General features: G+C 49.0%; 1 protein-coding gene across 1 annotated transcript in view; it reads right to left on the bottom strand.

The window, feature by feature from the left end:
* Positions 1 to 2,192, bottom strand: part of LOC143935729 (amine oxidase [copper-containing] 3-like) — a 30,527-nt gene extending 28,335 nt beyond the window's left edge. Inside the window, exon 1 of the mRNA XM_077459812.1 lies at positions 494 to 2,192. Coding sequence (XP_077315938.1) covers positions 494 to 2,093 — 1,600 coding nt within the window. The 5' untranslated portion in view covers positions 2,094 to 2,192. The remainder of the gene's footprint in view (positions 1 to 493) is intronic.
* Positions 2,193 to 19,796: the final 17,604 nt, after the last annotated feature.

The raw sequence follows: 19,796 nt of genomic DNA, 5'->3' as shown, positions 1-19,796 counted from the left end.
TATAAACCATACACATATTTCCTTTTTTTATAAACCATACACAAGTAAAGTCTATATACACAGTTTTGTTCTATCATATCCGTGATTAGTAGAACGCTGTGTACGCATGATTTATCAACTTTCCTGACAACAAAAGGAAAGAAAATTAATTAGATCACCTGAAAATATTTTAATTTTTTTTTTAAGGATTCGTAACATATGTGCTACCTTAAACTTTTTCCATTTACCGTTTTTATAGCATGCAGAACAATCACAGACTACATAGAAAATGTTTGCAGTTATGATCATAACTGACTGCATTTGAAAGGAACCAGCAAATGTACAACCATTTAAAATAAAATGCTTCCAAATGCCACAAAAAAAAAGACTATGCAAAATTGTGTGTGCATGGAAAGCATTTCACTTTATATTTCATAGTATTTCACTTTATATTATAAAATATAACTTTCCCAGTAATCCTTTGTTTGTATAATCAGATGATTATAAATCTTACCTCCAACATCAATATCCACTTTGTAATTGATAAAATGCGTATGAAGTGTTCCCAATGTATGTTCACCAACTCTTGAGCCATAATCTTTACCATCGGCAAAGTAGAATGAGGAACTGATATATCCAGTGGCATATATCTTGGCTTCAATAACTCCATTTTGATAGAATATAAAATCCCATACATAATCATAATTAATAAGAGTTGACACAGCTCGGACAACCAGAACACTGTTGGTCAGTCCTCCATAATACATAGAGTGCATATTAGAATAGTGTCGGCGAAGAGGCATTCCAGTATTATGTTCAAAAATGCATATGGAATTTTTGGTCGTTTCAGGAGTCTCAGATTCCATTAGATAGTGAGTGTCAACATAAGTAGCCAGATAAGGGCAATCAATACCTCTTACCAACTCAAAGGAGAACCTTCCAATACCAAAACTGCCATCAAGGTATCTTGTGATCATTCCACCTGGTGCATTAGAGCCATAGACTGCAATTGCCTCTTGAGTGCTAATTTCATAAACAATACGTTTATTATTAAATCTGATGTCAAAAAGACGTAGACCAGTGTTCACATTTAGACCAAATGAAAAGTCCCAAGATTGGAAGGTTACCCGGCTGTCTTTAACAGTATATCGCTTGCCAGCTGGGTCAAACTGCAAAGGTGTTCCAGGTGTTGGATTTGTTTTAGGATTCATAGATCCAATGTCATTGTCTGGAGTTACATTTTCAATCTTAATCACATTAATTCTTCCAGCATTGTACTGTTTTTCCAAATCAGCCATGTTAGAGAAGTAAACACCATTGTAAAAGACTTTGGTGACTTTCCATTTAGTGACATCCAGACTCTTATGGTCAAGAAGAATTTCAAGTCCAACTGGCTGGACGGAAAAACAACTTTCTTTCATTTTAAGAAACATAACAAACCATGTACTTCTGTCTCCAGATTTGAAGCCCCTTGGAACAGTTGTAAGAGCAGCAAAATTATCTCCATTATACCCCAGCGCTTGTATAAAGTTAGGGGCTTTAGAAAATTCACTTTCATAAACCATACTGTAAGCATCAGCGTACTCTTTTCCAATAACGGGTCGACGATGGTAAGGCAGTTTGTCTTTGTATTTCTCCAATGTAATATCTTTATGATATGATGGGTTTGGAAGTGGACCTACCACATATTCTGTAATGTTGGGTTCTTCTTGATCACCAAAGAAAACCACAGCAAGTGCCTCCCGGTTAGGCTTTTCAGCTCCATTGTCTAAATAATCTAGGACTTTCTGCTTTGGAGGATATTTAACATCAATATAGTAAATACAATTTTCTGTAGGCTTTGCATTGTCTGCACTGACCAAGTTCTTACCAAGTGTTTTCTTTAGGTAGTCAACTGTTGCAGAAAACTCTTCTGGTTTAAGGTCTGAAAATATTACGTTTTGGTTGCTTATCTTTTTCTTCTGTGCAGCATTGAGGTTGGTATTGCCATGATAGTGTGATTGAGTGTCACAGCTTTGGCTTGACTTTCCTGTTCCTGACAGTAAAACAACAACCAGTGCCAATATAGTGGCCATTGACAGAACCAGCAGAATGATGACAGCCTTCATGTTCATTATGGCAAAGATAGAATGTATATCAAGGGAAAGAAAAAGCCTTTACAAGTTCTCAGAGTGAATTTCTTGTTTAAAAGAGTGAAGGGATGTCTGAAAACAGCAGATGATCATTTGTAAATTTGGCTTAGTTCCTAGTCGGAAGAGGATACACTATATGATTCTAATTGAAAGCATTCTTGGAAACTATTCTGGCAGAAAATATAAAACATTTTTTATTCCAACCGTCTGGAAAGAGCTCTTTTGCAAAAGTAAGGAATCCATTGAATTCTTTTTTTTCTGAATGTATAACTTTGTGACAGTGTTTTGACGCTCCTAAAAGAATAAGGTAAAGCAGGAGCTTCATTTCACTCACAAAAACACTATACAAAAAAGGTTTCAAATAAATGAATGTACGTGACTTGTTTTTGTTGCAGAGTATGATCAGTTTAAGAATATTATTAACCAGCAAAACAGCTTTATGCCATTTAATGTCTCCTAGATTGTAATCTCTAATGAGCAGGGCCCTCTGATTCGTCCTGTATTAAATTGTATTGTAACTGCACTGTCTGCCCTCATGTTGTAAAGTGCTGCGCAAACTGTTGGCGCTATATAAATCCTGTATAATAATAATAATAATAATGCAGCAATTACTGATGATATGCAAAGTAGCAATACAAAGCAACTGATCAGATTTCAGTTTTCTCAAAATGGAACTAAACCCTCCTATCTAGGGATGAGCCGAACACCCCCTGGTTCGGTTCGCACCAGAACCTGCGAAGGAACCAAAAGTCTGCACAAACTTTAGAACCCCGTTAAAGTCTATGGAACTTGAACGTTCAAAATCAAAAGTGCTAATTTTAAAGGCTAATCTGTAAGTTATTAAAAAGGGTTTGGGGACCCGGGTCCGCCCCAGGGGACATGTACAATGCAAAAAAAAAGTAGTTTTTTCAGGAGCAGTGGTTTTAATGATGCTTAAAGTGAAAAAAAAATAAGTGAAATATTCCTTTAAATAATGTACCTGGAGGGTGTCTGGAGGGTGTCTATAGTATGCCTGTGAAATGGCACGTGTTTCCCGTGTTTAGGACTGTCCCTGCACAAAATGACATTTCTAAAGTATAAAAAGTATTTTAAAACTGCTTGCGGCTTTAATGTAATGTCTGGTCCTGGCAAATCATTGAGAAAAATGGCATGGGTGCCCCCCCAGCCCATTACCAGCCTCTTTGGGTCTTGTATGGATATTAAGGGGAACCCTGCACCCAAATTAAACAAAGGAAAGGCGTGGGGCCCCCAGGTCCTATATACTCTGAATATCAGTATACAGGAGGTGCAAACAAGACAGGGACTGTAGGTTTGTTTTAAGTAGAATCTGTTTGTAATTTTGAACTGGTACATTTTTAAAGTGAAGCTCCAACCAAAAAATCTATTTTTAAGCTTTTTGGAAAACATAGGGAAGGGTTATCTCCCCTGTAACATTTGTTTTGCTGTCTTGTGCACCTCTTCAGAAGATTTCACCTCACTTTCTGTCCCAATGACAAATGTTGTTTGAAAATTTGGGGTTTTTAGTGAAACAAGGATTGGTGATAAAGCATCAGTGGAGAGGAGACATGTTTTTTCCCATATTACCTCTTACAGGAGAGAATTTCCCTCCCTAGGGGTAGATTTCATCTCACTTCCTGTTGTCTCCTTCCGTTTGCAAGTAGGAGTTGTTTGTAAGTTGGATGTTTTAAAGTAGGGGCCTGCCCTATATACTCTGCAGAAATTTGGGCCTTAGGTGTTGGTGTTGCCACAACACTGTAAGCCCTCACAGTTACTCTTGGTGGGTGCTGGAACGCCCTGCTGTGAACTATTATATCAAGAATTGTAATTACATGCTATTGTTGAACAGGGGCAGAAAAATTGGGCCTTTGGTGGTGGTGGTGTTGTTGCCACAAAACTGTAAGCCCTCACAGCTACTCTTGGTGGGCGTAGGAATGGGCCCTGTTGTGAAATATTAGATAAAGAATCGTAATTATATGTCCCTGTTGAACAGGGGCAGAAAAATTGGGCCTTAGGCACTGGTGCCACAACACTGCAACCCCTCACAGATACTCTAGTTGGAGTGCAGGAATGCTGCAAAGTCCTGGTGCAAAGTATTGCATCATAAATTGTAATTACATGCCCCTGTTAAACAGGGGCAGAAAAATTGGGCCTTAGGCACTGGTGCTGGTGCCACAACACTGTAAGCCCTCACAGTTACTCTTGGTGGGTGCTGAAACGCCCTGCTGTGAACTATTATATTAAGAATTGTAATTACATGCTATTGTTGAACAGGAGCAGAAAAATTGGGCTTTTGGTGGTGGTGGTGGTGGTGGTGTTGCCACAACACTGTAAGCCCTCACAGTTACTCTTGGTGGGAGCAGGAATGGGCCCTGTTGTGAAATATTAGATCAAGAATTGTAATTACATGTCCCTGTTGAACAGGGGCAGAAATATTGGGCCTTATGCACTCGTGCCACAACACTGCAACCCCTCACAGATACTCTATTTGGAGCGCAGCAACAAACCCTCCTGCAAAATATTGCATCACCTGTTAAACACGGGCTGAAAAATTGGGCCTTAGCCACTGGTGGCGGCACCAATAACCAAAAATGATCAGCATGATCATTAAAGAGGAAGAGGATAGTCACTCAACATAACAGGATAGTCACTCAGCATCAGCATAGGCAGTCTTGAAGGGATCTGATATTTCCCCAAAAAATTATTTGGTTACATCAGCATCAGGTGCTTGGTAGCTTGTGGTGATCCAAGACTGATTAATTTTTATAAAGATCAGCCAATCGACCGAGTCGGTGGACAGGCGCACCCTGTGATTGGTTACAAAGCCTCCAGCAGCACTGAATGTGTGTTCCGAAAGAACGCAGGATGCAGGACAGGCCAGTAGCTTAATTGCATACTGTGTGCAAGCTCTGGCCAGTGATCCATCCTCAAGACCCAGTAACCCAGAGGATTTTCGGTGGGAAAGGTGTCCAAGTCTGATCTTGCCCCTAGGTATTCTTGCACCATGTAAATCAGACGCTGGCGATGGTTGCTGGAACCGATCATACCTTGGAGCTGCGGACTAAAAAATTGTCTGAACGCATCGGTCAGATGGCCACTAGGGATGAGCTTTGTGTTCGAGTCGAACATACGGCTGTTCGCCCGTTCGGCAAATTCCGAACGTTATGGGCCGTTCGCGCCAAATTCATGTGACGCTCACGGCCCACAATGCACTGCGATGGCGCAGTGCATTTCTGGCTCATGATTGGCCAAGCATGCACTGTGACCCCGCATGCTTGGCCAATCACAGCGCCGGCAGCGAGGAGAGCCATAATTGGCCACAGGCAGGATGCCTGTGGCCAATCATAGCTCAGGCTGTGTAGTACACGCCCCACACTATATAAGGCCGCCAGCGCGACGGCCTTGTGTAGTGTGTTGGCGTCTGAAGCAGTTAGTGGGTGTTCTGTGTACCTTCAACACAGTATACACCGATCGTTATCGGCCGATTTTTCGATCTTGCTCTTCTGTAGTGGTTGTTGTCTGCGTGCCCTGACCGCAGTATACACCGCTATATTCACCTCATCTATATAGCTAGCGATATATCTATCTTTTATAATAGAGCTTGCAGTCAGTGTTAGGAGCTTGTGCGTGCTGTCTGCGTGCTCTGTACCCAGTACACACCGCTATATCCACCTACATAGCTCTTCTCTATTTGAGCCATCTGCCATCTGCAGGAGTTAATGGAAGTTGTGTGTGCCTCCAGCACAGCACAGTATACATCTGTATTTACCCTTTATTGCTGGTGTTCTATAATAAAGGCATCTGCAGGAGTTAGTGGGTGTTGTGTGCCTCCACCTGTATCTACCCTTTATTGCTGTTCTCTAATAGAGCCATCTGCAGGGCTTAGTGGGTGTTGTGTGCCTCCAGTACAGTATACCCCTTTATCTACCCTTTATTGCTGGTGTTCTATAATAAAGGCATCTGCAGGAGTTAGTGGGTGTTGTGTGCCTCCAGCACAATATACACTGCCCAATTGCTGTTTTACCCAACTCCCTTCAGGCCATTACCATGTCTGGAAGGCCAGCAAGGAGAGGCAGACAGGCGTGAGCCGGTAAAAGAGGGCAAGCAGGCTCTGTGTCTAGAGACAACAGTGCTGGTCGTGGACGCGGTGCATCGTCATCATCAGCACGTGGCCATGGGACACGCTTGTCCTTCTTTTCGGCAGCTGGACATGTTGAGCCGCAACATGCCAACGACTTGGTAGAGTGGATGACCAAGCCCTCTTCATCCTCCTCATCCTCTCTCACCCAGTCTCAGGGTACTAGCAAAGCAGCTGCCAACGCATCGTCTTCCCTCGTCTCAATGTCATCATCAGTGACTCCTTCCCTAGACCCACCACTTCCTCCTGAGGAGTCTCCTGAACTCTTTGAGCACAGTGTTGGGTACATGCTCCAGGAGGATGCCCAGTGTTTTGTAGGCTCTGATGATGATACTCAGCTAGAGGAAGGCAGTAGCGTGAATGCAGAGAGAGGGGATGCTCAAGAAGGACAGAAATCTGGCAGTCATGTTCCACAAGCTGCAGCATACTGCCAGGTTTGCTACAGTGATGAAGAGGGAGGGGATGATGAGGGCACTGACTCCACGTGGGTGCCTGGTAGGAGAGAGGAGGAGGAGGCACATGTCCAACGAGGCAGGATGCCCTCCGGGGGCCAGCTTAGGGGCAGCACACCGACTGAATCACACCGCAGAGCTCCGCCTGTGCAGGGCGCTGACTCTGCGCGTTATTCTAAAAGTTCTTTGGTGTGGGCCTTTTTTGAGACGAGTGCATCAGATCGCACCGCTGCTATTTGCAACATATGTCTCAAGCGTATCTCGCGTGGCCAAAACATCAGCCGCTTGGGCACCACATGCTTGACCAGACATATGTTGACCTGCCATGCAGCTCGTTGGCAAGCGTACCTCAAAGACCCACACCAAAGAACAAAGCGGACCTCTCCTTGCTCCTCATCAGCTGGCATCTCTAACCCCACTAGACCTTCAGTCCTCTCTGAAACCTGCTCTGAGAGGAATGAAGGTGTAGAATTAGGTGTGTCACAGCCAAGTGCTTCCGGGCACTCTATTAGCAGCACACCCACGTCCGATTATAGCAGGCAAATGTCCCTGCCCCAGCTGCTGGACCGGCGAAAGAAGTTCACTCCCAGCCATCCACATGCCCAGCGGTTGAATGCTAGCTTGGCTAAATTGCTAGCACTTCAACTGCTGCCTTTTCAGTTGGTAGACTCGGCCCCCTTCCGTGAGTTTGTACAATGTGCGGTTCCTCAGTGGCAGGTCCCCAAACGGCACTTTTTCTCACGGAAGGCGATTCCAGCTCTCTACCGGCATGTGGAAGGCAATGTCCTTGCCTCGCTGGACAGGACGGTCAGTGGTAAGGTGCATATTACCGCTGACTCATGGTCCAGCAGGCATGGACAGGGACGTTACCTGTCTTTCACGGCCCATTGGGTTATTCTTCTGGCAGCTGGGAAGGATGCAGGACAAGGTGCAGTAGTGTTGGACGTTGTTCCGCCACCACACCTCCAAAATGCTACTATTGGTTGTGACACACCTCTCTCCTCCACTCCCTCCTCTTCTTCTTCCTCCATGGCCTCTTCCAGTGCTCTGTCCTCAGAACCAGCGGTGCTCCGTAGGCGTTCCAGGGGCTACGCAAGTACGCAGGCAAAACGATGCCATGCCGTGCTTGTGCTGGTTTGTTTGGGGGACAGAAGCCACACTGGGGCGGATGTTTTGTCAGCTCTGCAGGGGCAGGCCGAGAGGTGGTTGACGCCACGCCAGCTTAAGCCAGGAATGGTGGTTTGCGACAATGGCACCAACCTCCTCTCCGCCCTCCGACAGGGAAAACTGACCCATGTGCCCTGTGTAGCTCACGTCCTTAACCTGGTGGTGCAGCGGTTCTTGAGCAGGTACCCGGGCTTACAGGATGTCCTGAAGCAGGCCAGGAAAGTCTGTGTTAATTTCCGCCGATCATTTAATGCCTGTGTTCGGCTGGCTGAGCTCCAAAAGGAGTTGAACCTGCCCAAGAACCGCCTTATATGTGACATGCCCACCAGGTGGAACTCAACGTTGGCCATGCTGCAGCGGCTGCACACGCAGCAGAGGGCCATCAATGAGTACCTGTGCAACTACGGCACCAGGACAGGGTCAGGGGAGCTCGGTTTTTTCTCACCACACCAGTGGGGCATGATCAGGGATGCATGCACTGTCCTGTCACCGTTTGAGGAGGCCACAAGGATGGTGAGCAGTGACAGTGCATGCATCAGTGACACTGTACCTCTTGTTCACCTCTTGGAGCATACGCTGTGTGGAATAATGGACAGGGCACTTGAGGCAGAACAGAGGCAGGAAGAGGAGGACTTCCTTGCCTCTCAAGGCCCCCTTTATCCAGACAGTGTTCCTGCTGTGCCACCCATCACACAGGAAGAGGATGAGGAGGAGGAAGAGGAGGAGGAGGATGATTGTGTCAGCATGGAGGTGGAGGCTGGCACTCAGCATCAGCAGCAGCAGCAGTCTTGTAGGGATGATTTACAGTCCCAAGAAACCGTGGACTTGTACGTGGCTGGGAGGAGGTAGCTGTGGATCATGTTGTCCTTAGTGACCCAGAGGACTCCGGACCGAATGCCTCAGCTAACCTACGCTGCATGGCCTCCCTGATCCTGCAAAGCCTGCAGAAGGATCCTCGTATTCTTCGGATCAAGGAGAGGGACCATTACTGGCTGGCCACTCTCCTTGATCCACGGTACAAGGGTAAGGTTGCCAACCTTATCTTGCCATCGCAGAGGGAGCAGAGGATGAGACATCTCCGGGAGGCCTTGTGTTATGATCCTCAGGTGGTGAGTCTGACTTAGTGGAAGGGGACCGCTCTTACGGCTCTGGTTCTGGTCTCTCTGGAATGGGAACAGGGAGACCGGAGCACAGCGGGGTAGGAGAGTCCAGCCAGGTGCAACAGCAGGTACCGGATAGGAGAGAATCCTCAGGAGCAGGAACTGGCAGTGGCAGGCAGGCCGCTGGGAGGAGACTGCAGGCAGGATGGCGGGCTCTTCTGGATGCAAGGTACAGATGCAGGAACAAGCAGGAACTGGCAGAGGTGTCAGGTACAAGCAGGGGTTCGGCAACAGGTAGACAGTCCAAGAGAGGTCAAACAAGCCGGGGTCAGAGCAGGAGAGGTCAGCAGAGTCAGACGGAGCCAGGTCAGGTATCAGGTAGGTAGCAGATGAATCAACAGGTTTCTTCAGGCACAAGCTGCAGACGAACAGCACAGAATGACTGCAGCTGCTCCTTTAAAAAGGGCCACTGGCGCCAATAGCGCTAACGCGCACTCGTGCGTGCGTATGCCGCGCGCACACCCGAACGACGTGCACCCGCTCGTGCTTGGGGACGCGCGTGCCCACGACGACCCGCGGGACGAACGCGCGTGTGCGAATGGACACCCGATCGTGCAGAACGGGCGGATTCCTGACATTGCCCCCCCACAAGGGGCAACCTCCGGGTGCCCCTAACGACTCTCTTCTCAGGGTGTGCAGTAAAAAAGGCCTGAATTAGTCTATCTGCATGTAAGTTGGCAGCAGGTTCCCAGGAGTTATTCTCTGGACCATAACCCTTCCATTTAATTAAAAACTGACCTTGTCCATGACGTCTTCTAAAATCCAGAATGGCCTCCACCTCGTATTCCTCATTGCCGTCGATCAACACTGGGTCAGGAGGACCTGTTCCTCTACCGGGAAAAGGATCAGGTACGGCCGGCTTAAGCAGAGTTACATGGAAGACCGGGTGAATTTTCATGGAAACAGGCAAAGACAGTTCATAGGAAACTTCATTGATCCTCCTTTTAACTGGAAACGGACCCAGAAATTTGGATGCCAACTTTTTAGAAGGGCAGGCTAATTTTAAATTAGAAGTAGAAAGCCATACCTGGTCCCCGACTTGAAGAATCAGTTCTCCCCTTCTTCCTCGATCGAAATTCCTCTTGCTATCCGCCTGAGCCTTGGCTATGGTCTCTTGGAGGATCTGGTTGTTCCGCTGCAGAAAAGATACGGTGTCCTGTACCGCTGGAACGTGGGATTCTGAAAGAATATCAGGGAGAAAGGACAGGTTAAAACCAAAATTTGCGAAAAACGGGGATTGGCCGGTGGTAACATGGCTGGCATTGTTATAGGCGAACTCCGCCAAAGGTAAGAGGGAGACCCAATCGTCCTGGACAAAGGATGAAAAGCACCTAATGTATTGTTCAAGGGTTTGATTGGTGCGTTCCGTCTGTCCGTTGGTCTGCGGATGGTAGGCGGAGGACAGGGCCAATTCTATTTTTAGGGCTTCACATAAGGCTCTCCAGAAACGAGAGGTGAATTGCACCCCTCTATCGGAAACAATATTGGAAGGTACCCCGTGAAGCCTGACTATCTCCTTGATGAAGATATGAGCCGTTTCCGATGCGGTGGGTGTTCCTTTCAAGGGTAGGAAATGGGCCATTTTAGACAAACGGTCACAGATCACAAAGATGGCTGTACAGTTCTCAGAAGGGGGAAGTTCCACAATGAAGTCCATCGTGATCATCCGCCAGGGGCGGTCGGGCACGGGAAGTGGTTTCAGCAGGCCCCAGGCCCGGTTCCTGGGGACCTTGTTCCGGCTGCACACAGGGCAGGAATTCACATATCTTTTGCAGTACTCCCTCATGCCTGGCCACCAGAAGGAGCGCTGTACCAGCTCCAGAGTCTTGCGGACACCGAAGTGCCCGGCGAGGGGATGATCGTGGAGGAGACTCAAGACCTTTATTCGGACGTCCTCCGAGACAAAGATTAGATTGTCCTTCCAAAGCAGACCTTCTCTGGAAATAAGCGTAACTCCTGGAGGACTGGAGGACTCGAGGGAAGCTCTCTTTAACAGAGACAGGAGGTCCGGCTGGACGAGCAGAAAGGTGTTGGCTGGGAGGATGGTATCAGGGGGTGCGATGTCCTTGGGACTATCGAACATGCGGGAAAGCGCATCTGGCTTTATGTTTCTTGACCCGGGGCGGTAGGTAAGATGAAAGCTGAACCGGGAGAAGAAGAGGGCCCAACGGGCCTGCCGAGGTTTCAGACGTTTGGCGGTACGGAGATACTCAAGGTTTTTATGGTCCGTGTAGATAAGTATGGGGTGTACCGCCCCTTCTAGTAGGTATCTCCACTCCTCCAATGCAGATTTGATGGCGAGTAGCTCTCGGTCCCCCACATCATAATTTCTCTCTGCCGGAGAAAGTTTACGGGAAAAGAACCCGACGGGGTACATCAGGTCATCTTTACCTTGACGTTGGGATATCACCGCCCCTACTGCTACCTCAGACGCATCCACCTCCAGGATAAAGGGTCTTGACGGATCCGGGTGCCTGAGAACGGGAGCAGAGGTGAACAGACTCTTGAGTCTCTGGAAGGCGGCCTGCGCTTCGGGTCCCCAATGAAAGCGTGTATTCTGTTTGGTGAGCTGAGTGATGGGAGCGATGATGGCCGAGAACCCCTTTATGAATCTCCTATAAAAATTAGCGAAACCCACAAAGCGCTGGATCCCCTTCTTATCAGTGGGAGCTGGCCATTCGAGCACAGCAGAGACCTTTTGCGGGTCCATTTTGATGCCTGCTGGAGAGATTTCTAGGCCGAGAAATTGGATACACTGCTGCTCAAATTTACATTTCTCGGCCTTAGCGTAAAGTCCGTGTTGCCGGAGCCGGAGCAGCACTCTGCTGACATGCCCACGATGTTGTTCTAGGGACCCGGAAAAGATGAGAATATCGTCCAGGTACACAATGACGAAGATGTCCAGAAAGTCTCGGAAAACATCATTAATCAGGTGCTGGAAAGTGGCCGGGGCATTGCAAAGTCCAAAGGGCATTACTAAGTACTCGTAATGCCCAAAACGAGTCCGAAACGCAGTTTTCCACTCGTCGCCTGCTCGTATTCTGACCAGATTGTAAGCTCCCCGCAAGTCCAACTTGGTAAAAATGGAGGCTGATCTTAATTTTTGAAAAAGCTCCGGAATCAGTGGTAAGGGGTAACGGTTCTTAATCGTGATCCGATTTAACTCCCGGTAGTCCACACAGGGCCGAAGGGTCTGATCTTTTTTTGTAACAAAGAATATTCCGGCACCGGCAGGAGATGTGGAATGACGGATGAACCCCTTCTTAAGGTTTTTGGTGATGTAGACCTTTAGGGCCTCCTGTTCTTTCTCGGACAAGGGGAAGACACGTCCGAATGGGATCTCTGCCCCAGGAAGGAGCTCGATGGGACAATCGTAGGGGCGATGTGGGGGAAGAGAATCAGCCCCCCGTTTACTGAAAACATCCAGAAACTCTTGGTAGGATTCTGGGACTAACTGACACAAGTCCTGGTCTGGATCCAGACAGAGGAGTGTTCTGGGTTGTACCGGAGCTCCGGGCAAACAGTGATCCTGGCAGTAAGAGGAGAGGAACCTCACTTCCCCGGAAGACCAGTCGATGGAGGTTATGTGCCTGAAGCCACGGAATTCCCAAGATCACAGGGAAAAGTGGTGATGAGATAACGTCCAGGGTTAGTAGTTCAGTATGTAGGCAGGAAGTGGTAGTGGGTAGCGGAAGAGTCTCCTGGGTAACTCGGCCAGACTTAATTTGCGAACCGTCAGCCAGGAAGATGGAAAGTTCATGGGGTTTCTTCCGAAGGGGGATGGAGTGCAGACTGGTGAATGCAGCGTCGATGAAGCAGCCGCAGGCCCCCGAATCAAGGATAGCGCTGACGTGAATCATTCTTCCCTGCAGCTGGAATGAGAGCAGAAGAGCGACATGGAACGAGTTGGAAGGCAGGGTTACAGGGTTGTGAGATACAGAAGAAAGGCACTTACGTGTCTTAACAGGGCAGTTGATCACGTAATGTCCTGGGCCACCGCAGTATAGGCATAAGTTCATCTGCCGGCGGCGGGCTCGCTCTTCAGGTGGCAGAGTAGGCCGGAGTAGCCCGAGCTGCATAGGTTCTTCAGATGCTTGGGCGGCACTGGCAGGTCTCCCTTGAGAGGATGGTATGAAGAAGGGTGCTGAAGAAGGGGTCCTGGCGGACATCCAAGCTGGTCTTTGGGATTGGGTGGAGCGTTCTGCCCTACGCTCACGGAGCCTCCTATCAATCCGAATGGCCGAAGTGATTAAATCCTTCAAGGAATCCGGGGTTCCAACACGGGCCAGCTCATCTTTAAGGCCCTCGGACAGGCCCAAGCGGAATTGGTGTCTCAGGGCCGACTTGGGTATCTGCGCTCCAGCATCTAAAGTCTGATACATAGTCCTCTGCCGACCTCCGGCCCTGCTGGAGCGCAGTTAATGCAGATTCTGCGGTAGCGGACCGCTGGGGGTCCTCGTAGAGCTGGGCCATTCCCTCAAGAAAGGTAGCAAGGGTCTGGGTGAGAGGACTGTCATTTTCCAGGAGGTGATGGGCCCAGGACTGGGGCTCTCCTTGCAGAAGGGAGATAACGAATCCCACTTTAGTAGCCTCCAGGGAAAAAGTCCTAGGCTGTAGAGCGAAGTAAAGCTGGCAGGCGTTACGGAAGGCCCGGAACTTGGAGCGGTCCCCAGAAAACCTCTCAGGAATGGGGACCCTAGGTTCAGGTGGAAGAGTCATCACGGTTGGTGGAATGGCAGGCTGAACAGGAGGAGGCTGAGGAGCGGTGATAGGAGGACCGGAGGTAGATAGCTGTTGCACACGTTCCTCCAGCCTGGAGTAACCATCCTGAAGGGACTTCACTGCTTGGGTCAGGGCCGCAAGATGCGAGCAGATCTCCTTCATGGCGGAGGCCCCTTCCGCAGACTCAGACATCTTGGCTGTTCGTACTGTTATGATCCTCAGGTGGTGAGTCTGACTTAGTGGAAGGGGACCGCTCTTACGGCTCTGGTTCTGGTCTCTCTGGAATGGGAACAGGGAGACCGGAGCACAGCGGGGTAGGAGAGTCCAGCCAGGTGCAACAGCAGGTACCGGATAGGAGAGAATCCTCAGGAGCAGGAACTGGCAGTGGCAGGCAGGCTGCTGGGAGGAGACTGCAGGCAGGATGGCGGGCTCTTCTGGATGCAAGGTACAGATGCAGGAACAAGCAGGAACTGGCAGAGGTGTCAGGTACAAGCAGGGGTTCGGCAACAGGTAGACAGTCCAAGAGAGGTCAAACAAGCCGGGGTCAGAGCAGGAGAGGTCAGCAGAGTCAGACGGAGTCAGGTCAGGTATCAGGTAGGTAGCAGATGAATCAACAGGTTTCTTCAGGCACAAGCTGCAGACGAACAGCACAGAATGACTGCAGCTGCTCCTTTAAAAAGGGCCACTGGCGCCAATAGCGCTAACGCGCACTCGTGCGTGCGTATGCCGCGCGCACATCCGAACGACGTGCACCCGCTCGTGCTTGGGGACGCGCGTGCCCACGACGACCCGCGGGACGAACGCGCGTGCGCGAATGGACACCCGATCGTGCAGAACGGGCGGATTCCTGACACCTTGCAGAAAGGTCTGTGCAACGCGTTCCCAGAGACTGGGAGGTTACAAACTCCTGGTCCTGGACAACGTGTTGCTGAGGCATCGGTCAGAAGGAGCGGTGGAGAAGGTGGCCGTCTGACTGATGCTTTCAGACAATTTTTTAGTCTGCAGCCCCAAGGTATGATCAGTTCCAGCAACCATCGCCAGCTTCTGATTTACATGGTGCAGGAATACCTAGGGGCAAGGTCAGACTTGGACACCTTTCCCACCGAAAATCCTCTGGCTTACTGGGTCTTGAGGATGGATCACTGGCCAGAGCTTGCACACAGTATGCAATTGAGCTACTGGTCTGTGCTGCATCCAGCGTTCTTTCGGAACGCACCTTCAGTGCTGCTGGTGGCTTTGTTACCGATCACAGGGTGCGCCTGTCCACCAAATCAGTTGATCGACTGACCTTCATCAAGATGAATCAGTCTTGGATAACCCACAGCTACCAAGCACCTGAAGCTGATGTAACTGAATAATTTTTTTTGAAATATCACATCCCTTCAAGACTGCCTATGCTGATGCTGAGTGACTGTCCTGTTATGTTGATTGTCTATCCTCTTCCTCCTCCGCTGATATGTTGGAAGAACATTTCTGGTTCTGGGTGATGCCATCAGCCCAATTTTTCTGCCCCTGTTTAACAGGGGCATTTAATTACAATTTTTGATGCAATGCTTTTCAGCAGGGCTAATTCCTGCAATAAAACTAGAGTATATGGGAGAGGTTGCAGTGTGGTGGCACCAGCACCAGTGCCATCAGCCCAATTTTTCTGCCCCTGTTTAACAGGGGCGTTTAATTACAATTTTTGATGCAATGCTTTGCAGCAGGGCTAATTCCTGCAATAAAAATAGAGTATATGGGAGAGTTTGCAGTGTCGTGGCACCAGCACCAGTGCCTAAGGCCCAATTTTTCTGCCCCTGTTTAACAGGGACATGTAATTACAATTTTTGATATAATATTTCACAGGAGGGCCCGTTCCTGTGCCCACCCAGAGTAACTGTGAGGACTTATAGTGTTGTGGCACCAAGGTCAGTTTTTCTACCACTGTTCAACAATGGCATGTAATTACAATTCTTGATATAATCGTTCACAGCAGGGCGCTCCAGCGCCCACCAAGAGTCACTTTGAGGGCTTACAATGTTGTGGCAAAACCAACACCTTGTTCCGCCATTTCTGCAGAGCATATAGGGCAGGCCACTACTTTCAAACATCCAACTTACAAACATCTCCTACTTGCAAACGGAAGGAGACAACAGCAAGTGAGATGAAAAAGATGGACGACAAAACAAACTATACAGGGGTGATAACCCTTCCCTATGTTTTCCAAAAAGCTTAAAAAAATTTTTTTTGACTGGAGCTACACTTAAAAAATGTACCAGTTGAAAATTACAAACAGATTCAACCTAACACAACAAACCTACACAGTCCCCGTCTTGTTTGCACCGCCTGTATACGGCTGTTCTGAGTATATAGGGCCTGGGGGCCACACGCATTTCCTTTTTTTAATATGGGTACGGGGTTTCCCTTAATATGCGTACAAGACCCAAAGGGGCTGGTAATGGGCAGGGAGGGCTACCCATGCCATTTTTCTCAATGATTTTCAACCATATTGCAGGAACCAGATATAACATTAAAACCGCAAGCAGTTTTAAATAATGTTATTTCCGTTTAATGTCATTTTGTGCAGGGACCGTTCTAAACACGGGAAACACGTGGCACTTCACAGGCATACTACAGACACCCCCCAGGCACGATATTTAAAGGAATATTTCACTTTTTTTTTTTTCACTTTAATCGTCATTAAAATCAGTGCTCCCGCCAAAACGGCCATTTTTAAAAACATTTTAGGCATTGACCCATGTCCCCTGGGGCAGGAGCCAGGTCCCCAAACCCTTTTTAGGACAGCATCTTGCATATTAGCCGTTAAAATTAGCACTTTTAATTTCAAACTTTCGAGTCCCATAGACTTCAATGGGGTTCTAAAGTTCATACGAATTTGGGGTCCGTTCGAAAGTTCTGGTGCGAACCGAACCGGGGGGTGTTCGGCTCATCCCTACTCACGACTGTACATTGTAATGGCCACCTTCTCCACCGTTCCTTTTGTGACTGACTGAAGCCTCAGCAACACGTTGTCCAGGACCAGGAATTTTTAACCTCCCAGGCTCTGGAAACGCATTGCACAAACCTTTCTGCAAGGCCTCCCGAAGATGTTTCATCCTCTGTTCCCTCTGCGACAGCAAGATAAGGTCCACAACCTTACCTTTGTAATGTAGATCAAGGAGGGTTACCAGCCAGTAATGATCCCTCTCCTTGATACCACAAATACGAGGATCCTTCCGCAGACGTTGCAGGATCAGGGAGGCCACGCAATGTAGGTTAGCTGAGGCATTCGGTCTGGAGTCCTCTGGGTCACTATAGATGACATGATTCGCAGCCCCCTCCTCCCAGCCACGTACAAGTCCATAGGTTTCTTGGGACTGTAAATGATCCCTTGACGACTGCTGCTGATGCTGAGTGCTAGGCTCCACCTCCATGCTGACACAATCCTCCTCCTCCTCCTCCTCTTCCTGTGTGATCGGCAGGCCAGCAGGAACACTGTGTGGATAAAGGGGGCCTTGAGAGGTAAGGAAGTCCTCCTCTTCCGGTCTTTGTTCTGCCTCAAGTGCCCTGTCCATTATTCTACGCAGTGTGTGCTCCAACTGGTGGACAACAGGGACAGTATCGCTGATGCATGCACTGTCAGTGCTCACCATCCTCGTGGCCTCCTGAAATGGTGACAGGACAGTGCATGCATCCCTGATCATAGCCAACTGGTATGGGGGGAAAAAAAACAAGCTCCCCTAAACCCTGTCCTGGTGCCATAGTCACACAGGTACTCATTGATGGCGATGACATTGAGTTCCACCTGGTGGGCATGTCACAGATTAGGCTGTTCTTGGTCAGGTTAAATTCCTTTTGGAGGTCCGCCAGCCGAGCACTGGCATTATATGACCGGTGGAATGCACACAGGCTCGCTGGCCTGCCTCAGGACATCCTGTAAGCCCGGGTACCTGCCCAAGGACCACTGCACCACCAAGTTAAGGATGCGAGCCAAACAGGGAACGGGTGAAGTGTCCCTGGCTTAAGCTGGCATGACGTCAACCACCTCTGAGCCTGCCCCTGCAGAGCTGACAGAATCTCTGCCCCAGTGTGGCTCCTGTCCCTCAAGCACACCAGCTCAAGCACCGCATGGCATCTTTTTGCCTGCGTACTTGCGTAGCCCCTTGAACACCTATGGAGCACAGCTGGTTCCGATGACAAAGCACAGGAAGAGGCCATGGAGGAAGAAGAAGAGGAGGGGGTGGAGGAGAGAGGTGTGTCAGAATCACTAGTAGTAGCGTTTTGGGGTTGTGGTGACATAACAACCTCCAACACTACTGCATCTTGTCCTGCATCCTTCCCAGCTACCAGCAGAGTCACCCAATGGGCTGTGAAAGATAGGTAACGTCCCTGCCCATGCCTGCTGGACCATGAGTCAGCAGTAATATGCACCTTACCGCTGGCTGCCTTGTCCAGCAAGGCCAAGACATTGCCTTCCACATGCCAGTAGAGAGCCGAATCGCCTTCCGTGAAAGAAAGTGCCCCTTGGGAACCTGCCACTGAGGAACCGCACATTCCACAAACTCACAGAAGGGGGCAGAGTCTACCAACTGAAAAGGCAGCAGTTGAAGTGATAGCAATTTAGCCAAGCTAGCATTCAACCGCTGGGCATATGGATGGCTGGGAGCGAACTTCTTTCGGCAGTGCAGCAGCTGGGGCAGGGAAATTTGCCTGGTGCAATCTGAAGTGGGTGTACCGATAGCAGATTGCCCACAAGTACTTGGCTGTGACATACCTAATTCTACACCTTCATTCCTCTCAGTGCAGGTTTCAGAGAGGACTGAAGGTATAGTGGGGTTGGAGATCCCAGCTGATGAGGAGCCTGGAGAGGTCTGCTTTGTGTATTGGTGTGGGTCTTTTAGGCACGCTTGCCAATGAACTGCATAGCAGGTCAACATATGTCTGGTCAAGCATGTGGTGCCCAAGTGGGTGATGTTTTGGCCACGCGAGATACGCTTGAGACATATGTTGCAAATAGCAGAGGTGCGATCTAATGCACTCGTCTCAAAAAAGGCCCACACCAAAGAATTTTTGGAATAACGCGCAGAGACAGCAGCACTCTGCACATACGGAGCTCTACGGTGTGATGCAGTCGGTGTGCTGTCCTTAAGCTAGCCCCTGGAGGGCATCCTGCCTTGTTGGAGATGTGCTCCCCCGCCCCCTCCTCCTCCTCTCTATCAGGCACCCATGTGGAGTCAGAGACATCACTGGAGCAAACCTGGCAGTATACTGCAGCTGGGGGAACGTGACTGCCAGATTGCTGTCCTTCATGGGCACCCCCTCTCTCTGGGCTCACGTTACTGCCTTCCTCTAGCTGGGTACCATCATCGGAGCCTCTAGACACAGAGCCTGCTTGCCCTCTTTTATTGGCTCGTGACTGTCTGCCTCTCCTTGTTGGCCTTCCAGACATACTAATGGCCTGCATTGGGATGTAGCTGCACAAAGCTGGGATGTGTATATATACTGATTATACTGCAGCTAGCAGAATCAACTGCCTGCCTGTAGTATTATTAGTATGAGAACACCAGCAATTGTCGTCAGGTAGCTTTAGGTGCTCACTGTGGGGAGGACACAGTACACTAACTGTGAATACTGCAGCTGCCTGGGATCAGAAGAACACCAGCAATTGTCTTCAGGTAGCTTTAGGTGCACACTGTGCAGAGGACACAGTACAGCTCTCCGCTCTCCTCTATGGGGGATCGGATGAGCACGGACCGTCTGTCCCTGTTCATCCAATCCACTCTGCAGACGGATAGAAAAATACGATTTTCCTCCGTCTGCAGAATCGTACAATTGCGGAGGCGGATGATATCGGGGGTGTCTGCGGATGTTCAGACACCCACTATCCCATAGGAATGCATGTATGTCCGTATTTCATCTGCAAACGGATGGATGAAATACGGACATAATGTCCGCATGTGTGAAAAGGGGCCTTAGGTGCACACTGTGCAGAGGACACAGGGCACTAACTGTAAATACTGCAGCTGCCTGTGGTATTAATAGGATCAGAAGATCACCAGCAATTGTCTTG

This window comes from Lithobates pipiens, unplaced genomic scaffold (assembly GCF_037356315.1).
Source record: "Lithobates pipiens isolate NorthernLeopardFrog02 unplaced genomic scaffold, aLitPip1_a1.2 Scaffold_28, whole genome shotgun sequence".
Classification (NCBI taxonomy): Eukaryota; Metazoa; Chordata; class Amphibia; order Anura; family Ranidae; genus Lithobates; species Lithobates pipiens.
Note: the sequence above shows the minus strand (reverse complement) of the source record. Positions and strands in the feature narration are given on the sequence as shown.